The sequence below is a fragment of the Myodes glareolus genome, chromosome 14 (genome assembly GCF_982192425.1).
Source record: "Myodes glareolus chromosome 14, mMyoGla1.1, whole genome shotgun sequence".
Classification (NCBI taxonomy): domain Eukaryota; kingdom Metazoa; phylum Chordata; class Mammalia; order Rodentia; family Cricetidae; genus Myodes; species Myodes glareolus.
The window spans coordinates 66,355,924-66,375,421 of record NC_142039.1 but is presented as its reverse complement, the minus strand read 5'-3'; the positions used below and the strand labels follow the sequence as shown (position 1 = coordinate 66,375,421).

Below are 19,498 nucleotides of genomic sequence, written 5' to 3'. Positions count from 1 at the left end.
GAAAGTCAGTTGGGTTAGAGGAAGTGTTTGTGGTAGGAAACCTCTTCTGTGAGCTGTAGAAAGTGAGTGTGTTATTTCAGTAGTTGATATCAGGCTCAGTGTCTCTTGTTTGCTTTTTACTTAGAAAACCTAGATTATATTATAGGTAAAGCTGTTACTATCCAAAGTCTGGGAGACCACCTTTAATGTTCAGCCCTTGTATACTAAAAAGAGATAGGAATGAAAAGAAATTAGAGAAGGAGGGTAGGAAGGTAGAACCACAGCTGTAGCCCTCCTAGTTATGTTGGCGGGGGGAGGTCTCAGAGGACTCATTACTCTCTCAAGTGATTGTGATAGCCTTGGAGACCATCCATCCCCTTAAGGTTAGACAGCAGAGTGTTCTGGGTAGCCTGGGCAGCGCTTAGCTGGAGAGAGCAATTCAGAGTAGGACTTCCGAGGGTCCGGAGGTATGACTGATATTGCAGCAAGGAGCACTCAAGTTGCAACCTACTGCAACCCCCAGGGCAAGGGCACTTGGAATTCTGGGGTCATGCAGAAACCTTGCTTGCTGCCAGAGAGCAGTTTTGCATCTCACTGGCATTAGACACTTGGAGATCGGTGTGGACTCGCTAGATTGAACCAGCTCTGTTCAAGTCAAACTTCCGTAGTTGAAAACGTCCTAGCAACACTGAAGAACGGGTATTTGGTGGAAAATTCAGCTCTTGAACATAGTTCTTGTTTGCTTTGTTTGAGATGCAGAATTCCCCAGTAATCCAAAATGGCCTTATACTTGAGCATTCTGCCTCAACCTCCTAATGCTGGGTTTACATTCATGACTTAGACTAGATTTTAATGTGATTTCTAGGGTCTTGAGAGATGGCTCTGCAAATTGTGTACTGTGAAAGCATGAAGCCTTGAGTTCAGGTTCCCTGCTTTCCCAGAAAGGCTAGACGTGGCAGCGTGTGTCTGTTACCCCAGCAGACTGGGAGAGTAGAGACAAGTGCGTCTAAGAGACTGCTACCCAGCCAGCCTAGGTCAAGGTGAAGCTCCAGGTTCAGTGAGAGGTAGCCTGTCACAAAATACACGGTCAAGCACACCTCTATACACATATAAATATACCCACTGCCACACAAATTAAAATTGGAAAAACAAACTCATGCAGGGACTGGAGAGTTGAATCAGTGGTTAAAGAGCACTGGCTGCTCTTCCAGAACACCTGGGTTTGATTCCTAGCGCTGACATCGTGGCTCCCAACAGACTGTAACTCCAGTTACAAGGGGATCTGATGCCCTCTTCTGACCTCTAAAGGCACTGCATGGAATGTGGTACAGACGTGTGTATTTCCACAAAACACATACATTAAGAAAAAAAAAAAAAACTTGTAGAATGCTGTTTAAAATTCAGTGATGGATTTACTCAGATCTTTCTCTTGTTTTATGATGCATTTGTGATAGAGTCTCACTCTGTAGCCAGTGCTGGTGGCCTCAAATTCATGGCAGTCGTCCTGCCTCAAACCCCAGAGTGCTCTGTCACTGATCCTTACCTGATTTGAGAGAAGTGGTGTAAGAGCACCCACCACTACCGCTGAAGCTAGGCTGGTCTCAATGTGTCCCTGGTTCTCGTCACACTCGTTGCAGTTGTTTGTGTGGAGCGTGAGTCTGAGCATGGAGTTGTTGAACAATGTCACTCTACGTTTTTGTAATTCTGCATCTGATGTGACTGTTCTGTTTCGATTCCCAACTATCTTTCTAGGTGACTGTCCTGGAAGCCAAAGGTCGAATTGGAGGCCGAGTTTGGGATGACAAGTCTTTTAAAGGTGTCGTAGTGGGAAGAGGACCTCAGATTGTCAATGGCTGTATTAATAACCCAGTAGCACTAATGTGTGAGCAAGTGAGTGTCCTGAAGACTTGCAGGCAAAGAAAAGAAAACTTGTCTCTGTTTGCATAGAGCATTAATATGGAGCTGAGGGTACGGCCCTGTGGTAAAGCACCTGCCTAGCATGTGTGAGGCCCTGAGTTCCATCCTCAATGCTGGGGTGCGCTAAAGTATATTAATATGCTTCCAGAGTAGACAACATACATAATTTCCTTCATACCCTCTGCAAAATATGTAATAATGGTCACATAGATGCCTTTCCGATTAGCATTTAAAAGACTTTCCCCAAGATCTTTATTTTTTATTTCTGGATCATTTTCAGGCCACTTAGTTGGTTCATAAGCAAGCCCAGGGTCGCCAGGTGTATCAGGTGAAAATGTAGGATTCTTAGGTAGGTTTGTCTTTCAAACAAGTAAATTTTTTAGTGTAAGTATGCCCCAAATATTATATGAGATAGTTTACATGCAACGTTTGGGGCACAGTTAATACTTACAAAGTACAGTATTTCTCTAAAAGTGTCTTCTAACACCCTGTCTGTTATCTTGCCGACCTGCTAGGTCTGAGGTGATTGTTTCCCCTGAGAGGTTTCGGCCTCTCTGAGTGTGTATGATCATTTGCATGAAGATCTGAAGTAGTGACAGAATGTTTAGTGAGGACAGGCAGCCTACAGCCCCTGAAACATGAGCTGAGATTTTAGAGTGCGCTGCCTGGAAGCTGCTGTTGTCACCCTCGTGTCCCATAAAGTGGGGTGTTCCTGACTTCATTCTATTTCTGCTTCCTCACTTGGCTGTCCCCCAGCGAGCACACAGCTGCTGTTGAGTTCTTAGACTCTTTTCATGAGAGCGCTGCCTAACGTCAGTTTAGAACTTGTAGGTATTTTTTTCCAGGAAAGACTTTCACCCTGTTCTTCTTGTTATTTTGAAGCTTGGCATCAGCATGCATAAGTTGGGAGAAAGATGTGACTTAATTCAGGAAGGTGGACGGATAACTGACCCCACTATTGACAAGCGCATGGATTTTCATTTTAATGCTCTCTTGGATGTTGTCTCTGAGTGGAGGAAGGATAAGACTCTGCTCCAAGATGTCCCTTTAGGAGGTATGGGGAGAACGGTGGTGTGATGGTTCCCTCGTAGTATCTGCAGGAGGGCCAGTCTTTACATACATTACTCTCACTGAATGCTGCAGATTTTCTCAGAGATGGGCAGAACTTCCCTAGGGAAGTTCACGTGTGTGCACGTGCACACACACGGAAACACACCTTACTTTGAGTGGTATATTGTTTAACACAATTATCTAAACATTTATTTAAGTCTCTCAGAGAAACTTACTTTAAACCTTTGGTAAGTCCTCTGTGTATATGGTTACAATTGTTAGCCCATATATGCTTTCTGAAGGTCTGTGAACATCAGTATTTCTTTCCTTTCTTTGACTTCAGTTATAATAGATTTTTTTAGTATGTTTTGCTTAATGTGTATTTTAAAGTAAGCATATAAAATCAGAACTTTGACTGTGGTACTTAAATGGGCAATAATAATCACAGCTCTTAAGCCCTTGACTTCTTATGGTGACCCATTTCCATAAAGGTACCAGCTGGGACATTGTGTACTGCCCCTTACATTTCTGTTTATGTGACTCGCAATTTTTTGATCTGCATTTTTCACTTGTAGTTCTTGAAAGCATGATTTTTTTTGAGTGTGAATGTTTGAACTCTTTAATATGTTAATTTCTTTAACTATGTATTTTGACAAGTGTGTTCTCAGTTCTTCAGCTGATATTGTACTTTACTTCAGTAGCTAGGTGTTTTGGTTTTCCTTTCTGTTGCTGGGATATACTCTGACAGAAAGCAGTTTAGGAAAGAAAGGGGTTATTTAGCTTAAGTTATAGTCCATCATAGCGGGGAAGTCCCATCGCATCCACCATCTAGAGCAGAGAAAGAACGCACGTGTGCATTCTGCTCAGCGTGGCTTCCGTGCTTTAACAACAGCTCAGTCCCAAAGCCCAGGAGTGGCGCTGCCCACTTTGAGGTTTTGTTTTCCCACATCCATTAAGGCAGCTGAGACAGTCCCCCACAGACAGCCTGATATGTGCGATCCCTCCTGAATCTCTCTCATTTCCAAGAGATGCTACTTTGTATCAAGTTGACAATTAAAATTAATGGGCACACAGGGCATGTCTCTCCCTCCTCCTCTGCCGCCTTTGAGAGACCTGACTCACAGTCAGATGTTGTTGGGAAAAAGTGTTGGCAGACAAACCCTGACAGAATTCTCAGCAATGCCCTCTGGGCAGCAGGACCATTGAATAAGATGTGTGGTGTCCAGATCAGTTAATCAGTTGTTAATCTCTTGAAACTAAAATTAATAGGCTGACTTGAAGTCTCCAAATTTTACATTTTTCTTTTCTTTTTGAGTCCTCCTGCCTCAACCTCCTGAGTGCTGGGATTTTAGGTGGTGTCATCGTCACGCCCAGCTCTCTCCCCAATGGCTGATTCTTCACATCCCTTCCTTAGTTACTCGCCTTGTTACAGCTTTTCTCTTGACCTTGCTTTAAAACATTAAAGGAGGCCTAAGAATAATTTATAAGTAATTGCTTAAGCTTAGTATTCTATTTGAAAAGTTTTGATAGGGCTGGAGAGAAGGCTCAGCGGTCTTCCAGAGGACCCGGGTTCAATTCCCAGCACCCACATGGCAGCTCACAACTGTCTGAAGATCCAGTTCCAGGGGATCTGACACCTTCACACCAATGCACATAAAATAAAGTTAAATAAACTATAAGAAATATTTAAAAAAATAATAAAAAGTTTTTATAATGCATGCATATATCTGTATGACGTTATGGTTATATTCTGCCTATCATCTCAGTTGTCTGCAGTCTCACTCAGTATAGCTAGAGAGAGAGTGAGAGAGAATATGCTTTGGGGCTAGAGGTCATTTCACAAGGAATATGTACTAAAATTATAAGATATTATTTATGTGACAATTAGGTTACTAGGTTGAAGCCCCTCTTAGTCTGCTTGTGGTTGATTTCATGCTGGGCTATGACAGTGGTGTCTCTTTTTCACTAAGTGACAGGAATGTAGAGACTGTCAGCAGGCGGGAATGGGGCTGCTGCAAAGGGCTCTGAAAGTGACAGAGCTCAAGACACCAGAGCAGAAATCTGGGTATCTCGATGTGACTAATTAGTTAAGAATTACAACATTTTAGTGAGAATTTGGAATTGAGGCTGAGTCAGGATCTAGAGTTACACTCATACACACTGGCTCTCTCTCTCTCTCTCTCTCTCTCTCTCTCTCTCTGTCTCTGTCTCTCTCTCTCTCACACACACACTGGCTACATACTGTTAATACATGACGTACCTTGTCTCAGAAAGCCAAGGGCTCAGGCTAGGGCTTAGTAAGAAACCGTTTGTCTACCCTGCCCAAGGTGCTGAGTCCATTTTCTAGTTCTGAAAACAAAACAACAGATATTCCCTGGTGGTTCTAGTCAGGTAGGTTCACAGCACTTCATAGAAACCTGGAGTCTGTGACATGTGTGGGTGATTGTCGTCACTAGTTACCAGCCTGTACTAAGATGCTTGGAATTAGACCAGAGCCCTCAAATACCAAGTGTGCAACCCCCCATTATTGTTTAGTTAAGCCAACCAGAACAATTTCACAGGAATGTCTATAGTTAAAATTGCAGTTGAATGGGATAGATAAATCCTATACACACCTGTAATACAGCACTAGGGAGGCAGAGGCAGTCGCTAGATAACACTAGACTGTAAGGCATGGAAGACCCAGGCACTGGAGGCTGTACTTAAACTAGACAGCAGGAGAAGCAAGTCTAGCAGGGCTAGAATTTACCCTGAATGGATTTAAGAGCTGTGTGGTCAAGCCTCAAAGTGAGTAGGTCATAGTTGCTGCATGGGCAAAGCCAGCAGGCCGACCCTGCTCAGTCAACTTTTGGAACTTAACTGTGTGTTGCAACAGGAATTCATTAGTGGTGTTGAGAAAGATTGCTGACACAGCAAAAGGCCACAGGAGAGACTGCACTCAAGCCGTCTTTTCGTATTTCTGTTGGTTGAGAGGAGATGATATAGGAGCTTCAAGGTCAGAGCAGAAAGGACATGGTGATCCTGTCTGCATGTGTAAGGGGACTTTTTCCATCTCTGGAGCAGAGGAGACAGCTTCTCAACTAAGCAGGCGTTTAAAGTGTTTTAATGGCCAGCTTTCATTTCCATCAAGATTAAGCATTTGCAGCTGGGTGGTGGTGCATGTCTTTAATCCCAGCACTCGGGAGGCAGAGGCAGGCGGATCTCTGTGAGTTCGAGGCCAGTCTGGTCTACAAGAGCTAGTTCCAGTATAGGCTCCAAAGCAGCAGAGAAACCCTGTCTCGAAAAACAAACAAACAAACAAACAAACAAAAAACTTGCTGAGGAGTTGGCCCCATCAAGAATATATTGCATTCTACTTATTCCTGAGTTTTCTTGGGAAGACTGGAAATTTTGGGCTCTTTTGGGGAAAGCAGGATCAGGAATTGGACAGGAAATTGCTCCTCAGCTGATTTTTCCGCTCTGATCCGTTCTCACCACAGAGAAGATAGAGGAGATCTACCAAGCTTTTGTGAAGGAATCTGGCATCCAGTTCAGTGAGCTGGAAGGACAGGTGCTGCAGTTCCACCTGAGCAACCTGGAGTACGCCTGTGGCAGCAGCCTGCACCAGGTGAGCCCGTGGGTCCTCAGATACTCTGGCGTGCAGCTGGGGAGCGGGCTCATTCAGTAAAGTGCTGCTGTATAAGCATGTGGATCTGAGTTCAGATCCCCAGTACCCCTGAGAAACCAGATGTGTGTGCTTATGATCTCAGTGTTGAGGAGGCAGAGAGGAGGCTTGCTCAAGGTCAGTGAGCCTTGCGTTCCCCCGTCCCGTGTGTGTCTGTACAGTTGCTTGAGTGCCACTGCATGCATACACTGGTTAGAGGCCAGCCTTCCAGAGCTGGTTCTACGCCTTCACTGTAAAAACTCTGACTAAATTCAGGTCCTAGGTTTATGCAGCAAGCACTTTCAACCAGAGAGCCATGTTGCTGGCCATTTGTGTAACCCAGGCTGGGTTTGAACTGGCCATATAGCGCCAACTCTTCTTGTCACCACCTTCATGTTGCTGGGGATACAGGCACATACCGCCACTTGGCTGGTAGTTTATCTGATTGTAAAGTTAAATATTGCTTGGTAGCACCAACTGGTCCCGAACTCAGGTTTCTCATCCCTCAGCCTCCCAGGTGATAGGGTTGCAGACATGTCCTACCATACTGCCTGTGAAAAAGTTCACTCTGTAACACCAAGAAGGGAGGGATGGGAGCTGGACCTGAGAAGGGACCAGGAGTCTATCTTTGCTGCTCTTTACCCTGTGCAGTGGCCCTGAGAGTCATTTTAGTGGGGACATATTGTTTAAAAACACTGCTCCAAGAAACTAAACTAATGTAGCATTGCAGTTCTGTCCTGTTGGTCTTGTAGAAGTGAATTTCAAGCTTGCATAAGTCACTTAGCCAGCGGCGAATCAACAGTCCACTCCCCTGCAAGGAAGCAGTCTTGAGAACACCTCCGCCTCCATGCTACTCTGCAGTACAATTTGGATTGAACCATTTCCCCCAAATGTGCTGGGTCTTGGCCTTTATGGAACTCCTACCTGTGTTGAGGATAGAAATTTGGCGGATATTCCTGTGGAGTTGGAAAAAATGCATGCAGTTTGACCTCCATAGAATTTGCCTTTACCAGAGTTGCTGATGAAGGGACCTAGCCCACTCGAGCACGTGGCCCTGGCAGGCCTTGCCCTTCTCCTGTTCCCTCTGCCTTGTAAAAAACTGTTAGATTACATTCCTAACGCTAGCTACCGACATTTTTACCCACTCCACCTCCTAAGGCTGACTACCAGGGTTCAGCTATTGAAGAATTGAAGTCCAGCAATCTGAAGGCCCCTTTGGCTCACCTAATTAATATGCCCAATTAAAATGAAACATCTCATCCTAACACGAGGTCTCCCCCTTTACTTTTTTAAACTGCCATTTGTCTATGTGCTATGTCTGTCTCTCTCTATTCAGAGGAGGCCTTTGTCCCTCTGGGACACATACCTGTGCTCCCTTTCCCTTGTTGCTTCCCCCTCTCTCCCCTGTTCCCTATCTCCTTTACCACAGCATCCCAGCCCATTCTAATGCAGGCCTCCCTTCTCTTCTCTTAGAAATTACACCTATGAGGTCATTTGCAGCTGCTTTTCTGCCAGAGTCAGAGCAGCCACTTTAACTTTTCTTCCCTGCTAAATAAAGGGTCTCTGTGAGCAGAGATGTTTGGGTGTGGTTTGTGCTTACTCTGGGGTCTGGGAGGGAGCCCCCTTCATCTGATGCTTCAAGTAAACATTTTTTTCTTTAATCAATGAGTGGTACCTATTCTGAAATAATTTAAACCTTCTTCCCCCATTTGTCACGTGTGTGGGTGTATATGTGCACGCGTAGACCAGAGGACAATCTCAGGTACTGTTCCTCAGGTGCTGTCCACTTGTATTTATTTTGAGACAAAGTCTCACTCCGTAGACTAATTGGCCTGGAAGTTAGGGCAATACTTCAGTTTTCTAGGTGCCAGAACTAAAGGCATGAGCTGCCATGTCTGTTTAGATCTTTCGTTCTAATGTAAGCTTTTCTGTGTGTCACATAGTTTGCCTTCCCCAGGCACTGGTGTGCCCTGGGGCTGGTTGGTCCTCATTTTTTTATGTCCTCCGGAGCAGCTTGTAGGTTTACATTATGGCTTCCTAACACTGTATTGTTTCCTAGGTGTCTGCTCGCTCCTGGGACCACAATGAATTCTTTGCCCAGTTTGCTGGTGACCATACTCTTCTAACTCCTGGATACTCTACTATCATTGAAAAACTGGCTGAAGGACTAGACATTCGCCTCAAATCTCCAGTGAGTTTGGATGGGTGGGAGACTGGGGAGGGTGTGAAGTTTTGGGAGGATGTAGTTTTAAGAACAATACAGGGCTTCAGTAGCTCATGACCTCGCTAGCCCTAATTTAACACTAAGTTCTTCACCACAGTGGGCTTATGTCTTCATAGTTTCAGAAGTGATCTGCCTTGCTTTGTGCTATAATAAAGCCTTTTCTATTATCTTGCCATATTTATAAACTTTAACTGAGTTCAGCTGTAACCACTCAAGAGTGCCACATGCCCAGCACACCCTAGTCTGCATGCATAGCTTGGCTGTACACACACATATATCGTGGGAAAGGTCCTGACCCTCACGTTGTTGCTAAATGTTTGTCTTGAACAGGTGCAAAGTATAGATTATACTGGAGATGAAGTGCAAGTTACCACGACAGATGGTATAGGGTATTCTGCACAAAAGGTAGGTGCTGGGGTCCTACTAGGATAGAGCACCATACTACCAAGGGCCCATCTTAGCCATCAAGCAGTTTGTCCTTGGAGTCTGCCTAGAGACTTGTTGGTTTTTAATGAAGCAGGTCTACCCACAAGTTGTTAGTAGCTTACAAATCTGAGATATTCAAGCACTGTCTAAACACATGGCAGATGGAGTACTGTCTGTGTTCCTTAAAGTGGGTTCTATGGCCGAATAATTGAATAAGAAAATTCCCAGGGTTGGCGATTGAGTTCCAGTGTGAGGACCTGAATGTTGTCCTCAGTTCTTCCTCCTGAAAATGCCATGGTCACATGAGTTTGGGAAGTTGTATAGCACAGCACTCTTAGGATTGAAAGGGATGCTGGAACCCTTTTCAAATTCAGATTCTCATCTTGAAACTGTATTTCATGGAGCTTAAGTACTTCGATGTAGCTTGGACTCTTGATAAACAGCTTCAATAAGTGGATAGTGCAAGATGCTGAGTCTAGTTGCTGAAATCCCAGTGTGAAGCGTAGTACTGGAAAATGAAGGCAGTTACCCTGAAAGCTTGGTTATTTCTGGAGTTGAAATGATGATAGAGAGATCTCACTGATGGACCCTGTCACCTGCTGGCAGACTAGCTTTGCTTTCTCCTCTGTCATCTGACGGCTTTCATGGTCCTGGATATTCATACAGAAACAAAGGATTGCATATCACACAGGGAGGATGGGGCCTAGAGATACAATGGGTTGGAGGTGTCTTAGAACTGCTGTCATCAGCTGGCTGGGAGCCACTGGGTAGTCGTGTCCACTGTAAGCTCCTACTATGTAACTTCCTCCAAAGGCTAGCATTTTAAATATGGGCTTTTAAAATTACAACTCGGCTCCATTCAAGGGAGGGAATTCTTTGTGTCTGCATCTTAGTGCCTAGGATAACATGCTACTTGCTATTTCCCTGCCTGGTCACCCTCTCCCTCTGCTGATGTTGGCTAGACACATGCACTCCTGAGGCCTTCCAGATGAATCAACATAGCTGCAAACCACACTTTAAAATGTTCAAAGCAGATATTTTCATTATATGGCTAATACTCATCACTGTTTGTATTGGAAGTCTTCCTGCTGTGCAGCCCAGCTGGACAGACTGTAACTCTGTCTAGGTTGCTTTCCCAGATAATGAGCCCCACTGTCCTACCAGGGTGAGTTTGTACCACTAGTGGCTTACTCAAGAGCTCGTGCCTTGGAAAGTTTTGTTAGTAAGACTTCTAGAACTTATTTTTGACAGTTGTCATGTCAGCTGTTCTTTGGCAATGACTATTTTGGTCATGTGGATGCTAGTACATACGAATAGATTGTAAGCTTTAGGAGGGAGAACATCTTTTATACTTTAAGGACTTTGGGGTGGCAAAAAGTAGTGACAGAACTCAGAAGAACTCTGGACTTGCTCTGATCCCAGAACTGGTGGTTAAACCAAGTACATGGAGTGTCTGAGGATGAGAGTACATAGGATGTTGAGATTCCAGTGCATTCTTGTTTCATCTAGTCCTGCAGATATTGAAAGGCAGTTGTAGTTCTTCCCTTCCTCTTATGCAGACTCCCTTGTCTCCTTGTGACATCCAACCAGTTGTATACACATCTGAGAAGTGCTGTCTGGCTTTGCTTCACTGTTGCTACCTCTGCTGTGCCAGCACAGTGATTAAAGTGCTTGGTTCTGCTGTAGCAGGGGTAGCAGAGGTCCCATGAAGCCAGAGGATGGGGCAGGAGACACCTGTTTTGCTGGTGCAGGTCTTTCTATATGTAGAGTGATTCTGGTGCTGGTAGCAGTGATGACTTCTTGGTTGATTCTGGAACCAGAACTTTCTGAATGGTAAACTGAGACAGCAGTTATTCTTGATGGCTTGTTTTTATTATGTGGCTTCAAGGATCCCATTTTTCCCCAATAGGTCCTTGGTATGTAGCCTTGGTTGCCTTAACCTTCTAAGTGCTAGGATTATAGTTGTGCTACCATACCCAGCCAAGAGTTCACTTTGACCTTTAAAATTACTTGAAGTCTTGTAGTAAAGCCTTACCGCTTAAAACGTTCTCATGTGGTTTCACAGTTTATAATATGCTCATCAATTATGGAGCATACTATTGCCTCCTAGTTTAGAGTAGTACTCTGATTCTGAGATCAGTAAGGGCAGACATTTCCTTTATTTTATAGACTGTTGGCAAGGAAGGGATTGAGAATGACAACAAGCTCAGATTATTTTGGGCACTCCTACCCCCTTTCTTTTTCTTCATTTTTTTGTGGACAAGATCTCACTGTGTATCCAATTGGCCTTCAACTTGTTATATAGTCCAGGCTGGCTTTGATCATCTTGGTCTTTATCTCTAGAGTGCTGGGATTACAAGTGTTTACCATCATGCTTGGGCCACTTCCATAAATAGCACTGCTTTTCAGAGATGAAGTGTGCTACCCTGCCAACCCAGCTTATCATTAGCCATCAAGAAGGTTCTCATGTACATTCCTGTGTGACTGCCACTTCTGCTCAGCTAGGCACTCCTGTGTAATGAACAACCTATGTGAACGCACATAGCACCCCATTCCTAGAACATAGTGGGATATTGGCAGTTTTACAGCCAGGAGAGCAGAGAGCAATGTTCCGGTGTTGGCTAATATGAGCACCGAGAAGTGTGGGCGGTTTCAGATGCTGTGTTAATTGTTCCCCACAGGTACTGGTCACGGTGCCACTAGCCATTCTACAGAGAGGTGCCATCCAGTTTAATCCACCGTTGTCAGAGAAGAAGATGAAGGCCATCAATAGCTTGGGTGCAGGCATCATTGAAAAGGTGACCTAAATTACCTTAGCCTCAGAACTCCGAGATCAGTGCTGGCTGATAGTTTTGTTTGGATAATAACCTTCTGTTCAGTTAGGCAAACAACAGGGAGTAAGAGTAAACAATGTACTATATACATGTATGTCAAACAATTAATTTTACTCAGTTAAAAAATGGGAGCAGGAGCCGGGGCGATGGTGGCACATGCCTTTAATCCCAGCACTCGGGAGGCAGAGGCAGGTGGATCTCTGAGTTTGAGGCCAGCCTGGTCTACAAGAGCTAGTTCCAGGACAGGCTCCAAAGCTACAGAGAAACCCTGTCTCAGGCAGGAAAGATATTTTTAAAAAAGTTTAGCCTTATTTAAAAATTTCTGATATAATTTGGATAAAAAAAGGCCAGCTGAATTCCATCTTGACTTTTAGTTCTCTTGAACCCCTAGATGGAATTTCATGTACTCTAGACTGCCTTCAAACTGTAGCTAGGGGTAGATTTGAAGCCTTGATTTTCCAGCCTCAACCTCTCAAGTGTTAAGATTATCCGCCTGCCTACCAAGCCCAGCTGAGAAATGAATCTAGTCATCTGAGTTTGACTTTGCTGTAAGCAGCTCTTAATTTGTTTCCCATGTCCATGTTATGGACTCCGTTAGAAGTCAAGGCCATGCTGCAGATACTAGAAGGCCTTTTGAGTGGTGTGTAGCTTATGGAGCTCAGCACTAAATAGGTGGGCAGTTTTGAAACTAGTGCAGTTGTCTGTGAGTAGACTTCGAGGTTGTGTCTATACTGTACCACCTGTCTACCACAGGGTTTGCGAGTCGGGCAAGGGGCTGGAGATTGAAACACACGAGAGAGAGAGAGAGAGAGAGAGAGAGAGAGAGAGAGAGAGAGAGAGAGAGAGAGAAACAGAAACAGACTGACAGACAGACAGACAGACATGGGTCATCCTTGAAACAAGAATACCCTTTTTACTATGTTCCCGGGCAGCTTATATAGGGCTCTCCTTGACTGACAGCCACGCCCCAGCTCTAGGGACTTCTCAACTGCAAGCCCACCAGAAACCACCCCCTTGCCATCAGGAACTCATGATGGTCTCGTGCTCAGAGCAGCAGCAAGCATAGGAAAACAAGTTGTTTACTCCAGCAGGCAAAGGGTCACAGAAAATTCAGGGTCTGAGGGTCTGCAGTCCCCAACACGTGTCGAGATGGCCAGTGATTGACACAGGGTGGACTTATTCTCCCTGCTTGCTTTCCAGATTGCCTTGCAGTTTCCATATAGATTTTGGGACAGTAAAGTTCAAGGGGCTGACTTTTTTGGTCATGTTCCTCCCAGTGCCAGCCAACGAGGGCTCTTTGCTGTATACTATGACATGGACCCCCAGGTAAAATTTTGTCGTGTGGTTTGAGTTCCTTCTTGAATGTTAGGGTTTGCAAATTATGTGCCATGAGCAGGAATGAGTGATGGTTGTGTAGATCTGTGCTATGTCTTTATATTCTGGGGAGGATGGACATTTCCTTTGGGAAAGGAATCCCAATCCTTGCCCTGTTTTCTTAAAAGTATCAGTTCTGCTCTATGGGGTTTGAGTCAACAATGCTCATGAAAGCTTATTTCAGGTTGAAAGTGAATTCCTCACGAAAGGTCAGTGGCAGCACAGGAAATCAGTGGACCAAATGTAACTGTTGTCTCTTCTGAGCTAGGTTAGGTAGGAGAGGGCCGTGTGAGGGCCGGGTGAGAGCAGACAAGTAGACAGCTGTGGGAACTATGCTGTCAAATGAAAAGGGGCCTCGCCACTGTTTCCTACTTTCCCCCATTTTGGGGAAATGCTTTAAAGGGTTTCAAGTGGAAGCCTATAAGCCTTTATTTAGTTATTCTTGCAGATTTCTTTCTCAGTCTTTCTGCTGCTTCTCCAACAAAATTTCATAAACAGCCAAGGGAACCTTGAATTTGACCTTTGTATTATTTCATGAGTGTTTATGCTGCGGGGGGGGGGGGGGCGGTGAGTAGTGTGCATGAGGAGAGTGGATGGGGACTGAAGATAAAGGGCAATGGGACACAGTGATATTGTATGTGGAACTGAGCCTTTACAGCAAGTGCCCTGTGCTTTTCTCTGTGTGTCTGCAAAAGCAGCAGAGTGTACTGATGTCCGTGATCACAGGGGAGGCAGTCGCATCCCTCAGGACCATGGATGACAAGCAGGTGTTGCAGCAGTGCATGGGCATCCTTCGGGAGCTGTTTAAAGAGCAGGTGCGAAAAACCCTCCTTGACAGGATAAACGTGCTTATTGGGGAAGGGATGTGAGCCAGTCTGTGTCACTGAATACCAAGGGATCAAGACAGACCATATTGATTTTCATCTCCACCTGGGTACCCAGCTAAGTATCAGGGCTTCCAGAGCAAAATGACAGAGCACGGTGCCGAGACTTAGTCTTTTATAGTTCTGCAAGCTCAGGCCCAGGATGAAGATGTCTAGCTGGGTTGGTCTCTGTAGACTCTTCATGGTTAGATGTTTTCCTTGGTATCCTCAAATACTTTTCCTTCTGTAGTCTAAAGACAGAAGCTGGTTGTACTGAATTAGGCCTTCTCTAACACGCCTTTTGTAATCCAGTTACCCAGCTAAGATTCACACTTCCCAGTTCCATTCGGATGGCCTTAGTACTTAAAACTAGGATCTGTCAGGGCTATAGAGCAGCATTCTTTTTCTCGTCACATCATTTACACTTACCTTCCTTTCCTAAGATTGTAAAAGGCCATTTCCTTATAATTCCCATGTTTACCCAAGCTGTAACAGCTTTGACTATCATTCTTAAAAAACAAAAACAAAAAAACCTATGTATTTAAATGTGCATACTATTACACATATGTGTAGGTCAGAGGACAGCTTCCTTCCACTATGTAAGTTCTGGAGATCACTTAGGTCCTCATGCTTTGGCAGAACTGCCCTTATCCACTGGGCATTTTCTAAAATTTCCTAGTGCACCAATAAGCAACTCTCTCCAAGGAGCTCCAGGTACCTTCCCCATTGCTTAGAGGTCTGGAAGCAGCCTGATTAAAAGCAGAAATAGAAGTGGAGCAGCTCAGAATTTCAATTGAGGGGCACTCAGAGATCTAACTAGTCATGCAGTCCTGTCAGTCGTTCTCAGCCTGGGTTTGGCGTTATTTGGAATTTAGTTATTTCACCTGTAGTTTTAGTTATTTGGAACTGTAGTTTATAGGGAAGTGTTTTGCATGTTAAAGTTGTCCAAGGCCAGTGGACAAAATCAAGTTTAGTTTACAGCCACTGTAGCAGGTCGTTGTACAGAGTGTGTCTTTGGCAGGTGAAGCATAGACGTGAAGGGATCAAGTGTGGCTGGAGAAGGGAAAGAGTGCACAGGAAGGAAGGACACACTGCTGCTTAGGCTGCAACAGTAAACAGGCCTAGAAGGGGAAAAGTTTATTTCTAACTGGGTTGTGCTGTATCCAAGGTTTTTTTTTGATCCTTTTGTTAAAATAATTTTTGTTTGCACATCAAGGAGGTCCCAGATCCCACCAAGTATTTTGTCACACGGTGGAACACAGAGCCATGGATCCAGATGGCGTATAGTTTTGTCAAAACATTTGGAAGTGGTGAGGCCTATGACATCATTGCTGAAGAAATACAAGGATCTGTCTTTTTTGCTGGTGAGGTACATATCTTGACATCAGTATTTTCAGTTAAAGTGGCTCAGTCTTAAAACTCAAGTCAGGCATGTTTGAAAGTCTCATGACCACATATGGTAGAAGCCCTCTCCATTCTGAAAGTCTGCCTTATATTTCTGCTAGCAGCCATTTTTAACTGTCTAGTTTTCCTATGAACACACCATTCTTTAGGTTTATCTGTCTTAAAGTACTTATACTGACATTGTGTGATTTAATATTAGACTCTGACTTACTTTGTTATGCTAAAAATAGAACTTACATAGTCTCCATATACCATTCTTTTAATGCAGCTATTTTACTTGGTATCCGTGCTCTTTTGAGCAGGTCTCACTCTGTAGTTCAGGCTGGATTGCAGCAATCCTCCTGCCCCATACTCTTGAGAGATTGCAGATGTCAGCCAACGCATTTGGTTGGTATCTGTGTCTTTAACTGTCATGTGCATTGTAATGTTTATTGCTGAGCCAAGGTGTTCATGGGTTCCATTACTAAAGTTTTTTGCTTTTTTGATAGCTGTCTGCCCTAGCCTTCAGTCATCTCCAATTCACAGTATACTCAGATCTCCCTCCTAGCTGGCTTATTATTATCTGAAACCCTGGAGTCTTTGCACTATTCACTGACATGAGATTATAGTACAGTACTATATAGTATAGTACATTCTCCCATTTTCTTGATCCTTAGATCTTCTGTCCTTCAAACTCTTGAACTACCAACCTTTCTTATTTCTATTCAACTTTGGGAGAGATCTTTGGTAATCTTTTCACCGGAATGAGTATTTTCTTGGCATTGTTTTTATTGCCACCCCATTCTGACTCAGTTGTCTCACTGGCTTTGGAAAAATGTTTCCTGTTTCTCTTGCTGGTTGTAAAGCACATTTGAGCTGCCTTCCCAGCTCCAGCAGTGGCATCACTGCGCCTGAGAACCTTTCCTTTTGGTAGTAACTTTGCTTCTGGCTTTTTATTTAACATGACGCCTGTGTTTTCATGAGAAGAGGGGCATGTTTGATGGGGAAATGTATGCCATCCCCCTGGAGCTGTCCACCTTGTTTTGTTGCTGTTTTGGAAACAAGGGTTTCATAGGCTGGAGTTACCAAGTGGATTATGCTTGCTGGGCAGAAAACATACCCTAGAGATCCACCTTCCTAGAATTGAGTACAAGGGTGTGACACTACATCAAGTTTTTTAAACGTGTAGATCCTCATGTCTGAAGTACTTTATCAACCAGAGGAGGCACAGCAGCATCTGTCACCTAGAGCTTTGGAAACCAGGTGCTGTTGTGCTATGCTTCAAGTCCCAAAGATTCTTCTAGAATTGGTTTGCCTTTTGTTAGTTCCTGTCCTCTGTCCCATCATAAAGGAAGCTCTATTACAAGTCTACCAGCAGTCAGACTTTTTATATTGTAATGTGGGATTACAAATCAGGTTTTATCTTAAGACATCTTAAGCCAGCTGTGGAAATTGTACATAATGGCCATATGAGGCAGCATTTGCCATCTCCTTCTAGAGGTGGAAGTTTTTTAGAAGCTAAAATAGGATTTATTTGGACTTCCTTGCTTTCCCTGGGTAGTTATTCTCATGTTTCTCTGAACACCCAACCCATTTCTGAGGCTTATGTGATCATACTTTCCAGCCCAGTACTTACCTTTACTGTCCTAGATAGTATTTCCATGAATGCCACAGTACTTGGCATACTGTAGAAGTCTGTTAAAGCATAGGAAAAGAAGCCAAAGTTCAAGGCTGTCGTGAACAAATAAATCGTTTTTAGGTAGACAAAAAAGTACACGGTCTTATGACCTATTGTTGATATCAATTTTTTATGCACAGTCTGAAATAGTTTTTTTCCCCCCACAGGCAACCAACAGACATTTCCCACAAACTGTTACAGGGGCATATTTGAGTGGCGTTCGAGAAGCAAGCAAGATTGCAGCCTTTTAAATAGAACATGTATGGATGGACGTACCTACCTTTCTTCTGTGTCCCAAATAGAAAAGTTTGAAACACAAGTTAAACTTCAGTTTTGTAAGAGAGAGGAGACTGTATAGTAAGACTGAAATGTATCTGTGGTGATAGGAAAATGTGTACCATTTCTCTTCTGAAATCACTGACTCTCAAAATCCTTCTAGGCACTTACATTGAATTTTATCTTTCCAAAGGCCAAATTAGTGCTAAGTCCTGTGGTTTTCAGAAGGCGGCACAGTACAGCCTAAAATTGAGACCTTATGGATCCCTTCAGACGGGACATTTCATTGGCAGATTACTTTTCCTATATTATGAATCACGTCATCCAGCAGGAGTCACTAGGAAACTTAGAAAGCCATGTGTTCTGTGACAATTTTTTCAGTCCCTTTACCAATGAGCCTTAATATTTCTACACAGCTCCAATCTTTGGACTTTTCTTAAAATTTTCAATTCTTTTTTGATACAATTTGAAGGTATGACATTAAGCTAGGCTATTTTATACTACATACTTTTCATTGGGTATTCAAAACTTAAGATTCAGGTATATTTTGATATTTTAGGTCTGTGCACTCATCAGCAACACGAGAGTATGTATGTTACATTCTCAATGGGTGCAGAATGTTTTCACACTATAAAACAAACCATTTTTGGGTGGGCAGTATACTTAAAATTTGGCAAAATTTAAAAGCCCCTCTTATTTTTAAAGTAATTTACAGTGTCTACTATTTTATATAGTTTATAGTAAGTTTCCCATAGGCAGGTCCACTGGAAAACTGCAGAAAAACTTAATTATGTTGGTACATAGCACATACTTTATAAGCCATATGTTAAAGTCTGAATATGGCAAAACTTTTCCATTTAAAGTTTGTTTAATAAACATAGGTTTCAGGGTCTTTTAGATGCCTATTCTGCCAAGAGACTTCAGTTGACAAACTAGAAATATGCTTTTGTTTTAAAAAGTCATTGAACAGTTCTTTGAATTATATTGATCTGCTTTTAAAAGGGGGCTACAAAGGACTTTAAAGCCACTTTTTGAAATTAGGTATTTCTGAAATTCAAAATTAGCTTGTTAACAGTGAAGTGAGCTCTAGACTGTCTAGATACAAACCCTCCCTGTCAAGGTATGATACAAGCCAATGACTACATATTTAAAAGTGAATCATTCACTGTACTTAGAGGTTATTTGTTGAGACTCATTGGTACTGATAAGGGAAGTATTCTGCTTTAAAGTGTAAGTAATTAAAAATGTTTAGTGTGTGTGAAGTGATAAATACAAAATGTTAAAATTTTAGTCTAAGTTATTTAGTTTCTAGGCACTTCAGCTTGTGTTATGCCATTTCGTATAAATGTGTATTTAAGTTTCAGTTTTAAGTGACATACTTAATTTCATACGTTGTTCTACAGGAACTATGGTACTTTTGAGTTGCTATGTTTTTCAACCTCTTTAAGATTTTTGTTAATGAGAGCAGGGCAGTGGTGTTGCACGCCTTTAATCACAGCACTCGAGAGACAGAGGCAAAGGAATCTGAGTTCAAAGGCAGCCTCTGGTCTACAGAGTGAGTTCCAGGACAGCCAGGGCTATAGAGAGAAACCCTGACATATAAAAAAATAATAAATAAAACAAAAAAAAATTGTTACTGAGCAGAAGTATTCTTACAGTGATTTAACTACACATCATGAATGATTGGTTATGTAAAACTGCTTAATAAGAACTTTTGCAAATACCCTTAATAAAAGGTTTTAGCATCACTGTCAACTTTGTTTTCAGTCTTTTCAAACAATCACTTCAAAAGTGGTCCGTTATTACTGAAGAAATCTAAGTCATCGGATTAGGGGATTAATCCTCCCACAC

At 43.1% G+C, this 19,498-nt stretch overlaps 1 protein-coding gene and 1 long non-coding RNA gene across 5 annotated transcripts in view; one reads left to right on the top strand and one right to left on the bottom strand.

Moving 5' to 3' along the window:
- Kdm1b (lysine demethylase 1B) overlaps positions 1-19,402 on the top strand; it is a 41,077-nt gene extending 21,675 nt beyond the window's left edge. For 2 of the 4 annotated variants that reach the window (XM_087896580.1, XM_087896581.1), the window contains exons 12-21: positions 1,732-1,869; positions 2,779-2,950; positions 6,426-6,553; positions 8,649-8,780; positions 9,144-9,218; positions 11,921-12,037; positions 13,274-13,399; positions 14,143-14,262; positions 15,527-15,679; positions 17,539-19,402. In XM_087896580.1, coding sequence (XP_087752706.1) covers positions 1,732-1,869; positions 2,779-2,950; positions 6,426-6,553; positions 8,649-8,780; positions 9,144-9,218; positions 11,921-12,037; positions 13,274-13,399; positions 14,143-14,262; positions 15,527-15,679; positions 17,539-17,622 — 1,245 coding nt within the window. In that variant the 3' untranslated portion in view covers positions 17,623-19,402. The remainder of the gene's footprint in view (positions 1-1,731; positions 1,870-2,778; positions 2,951-6,425; positions 6,554-8,648; positions 8,781-9,143; positions 9,219-11,920; positions 12,038-13,273; positions 13,400-14,142; positions 14,263-15,526; positions 15,680-17,538) is intronic. The other 2 variants (XM_087896582.1, XM_087896583.1) reach the window with 2 other exon arrangements.
- Positions 13,135-17,390, bottom strand: LOC125399544 (uncharacterized). The gene is made up of 2 exons (XR_015005201.2): positions 17,330-17,390; positions 13,135-14,561 (listed from the first exon to the last, which is right to left on the bottom strand). It is a non-coding gene; the product is annotated as an uncharacterized LOC125399544 (long non-coding RNA).
- Positions 19,403-19,498: the final 96 nt, after the last annotated feature.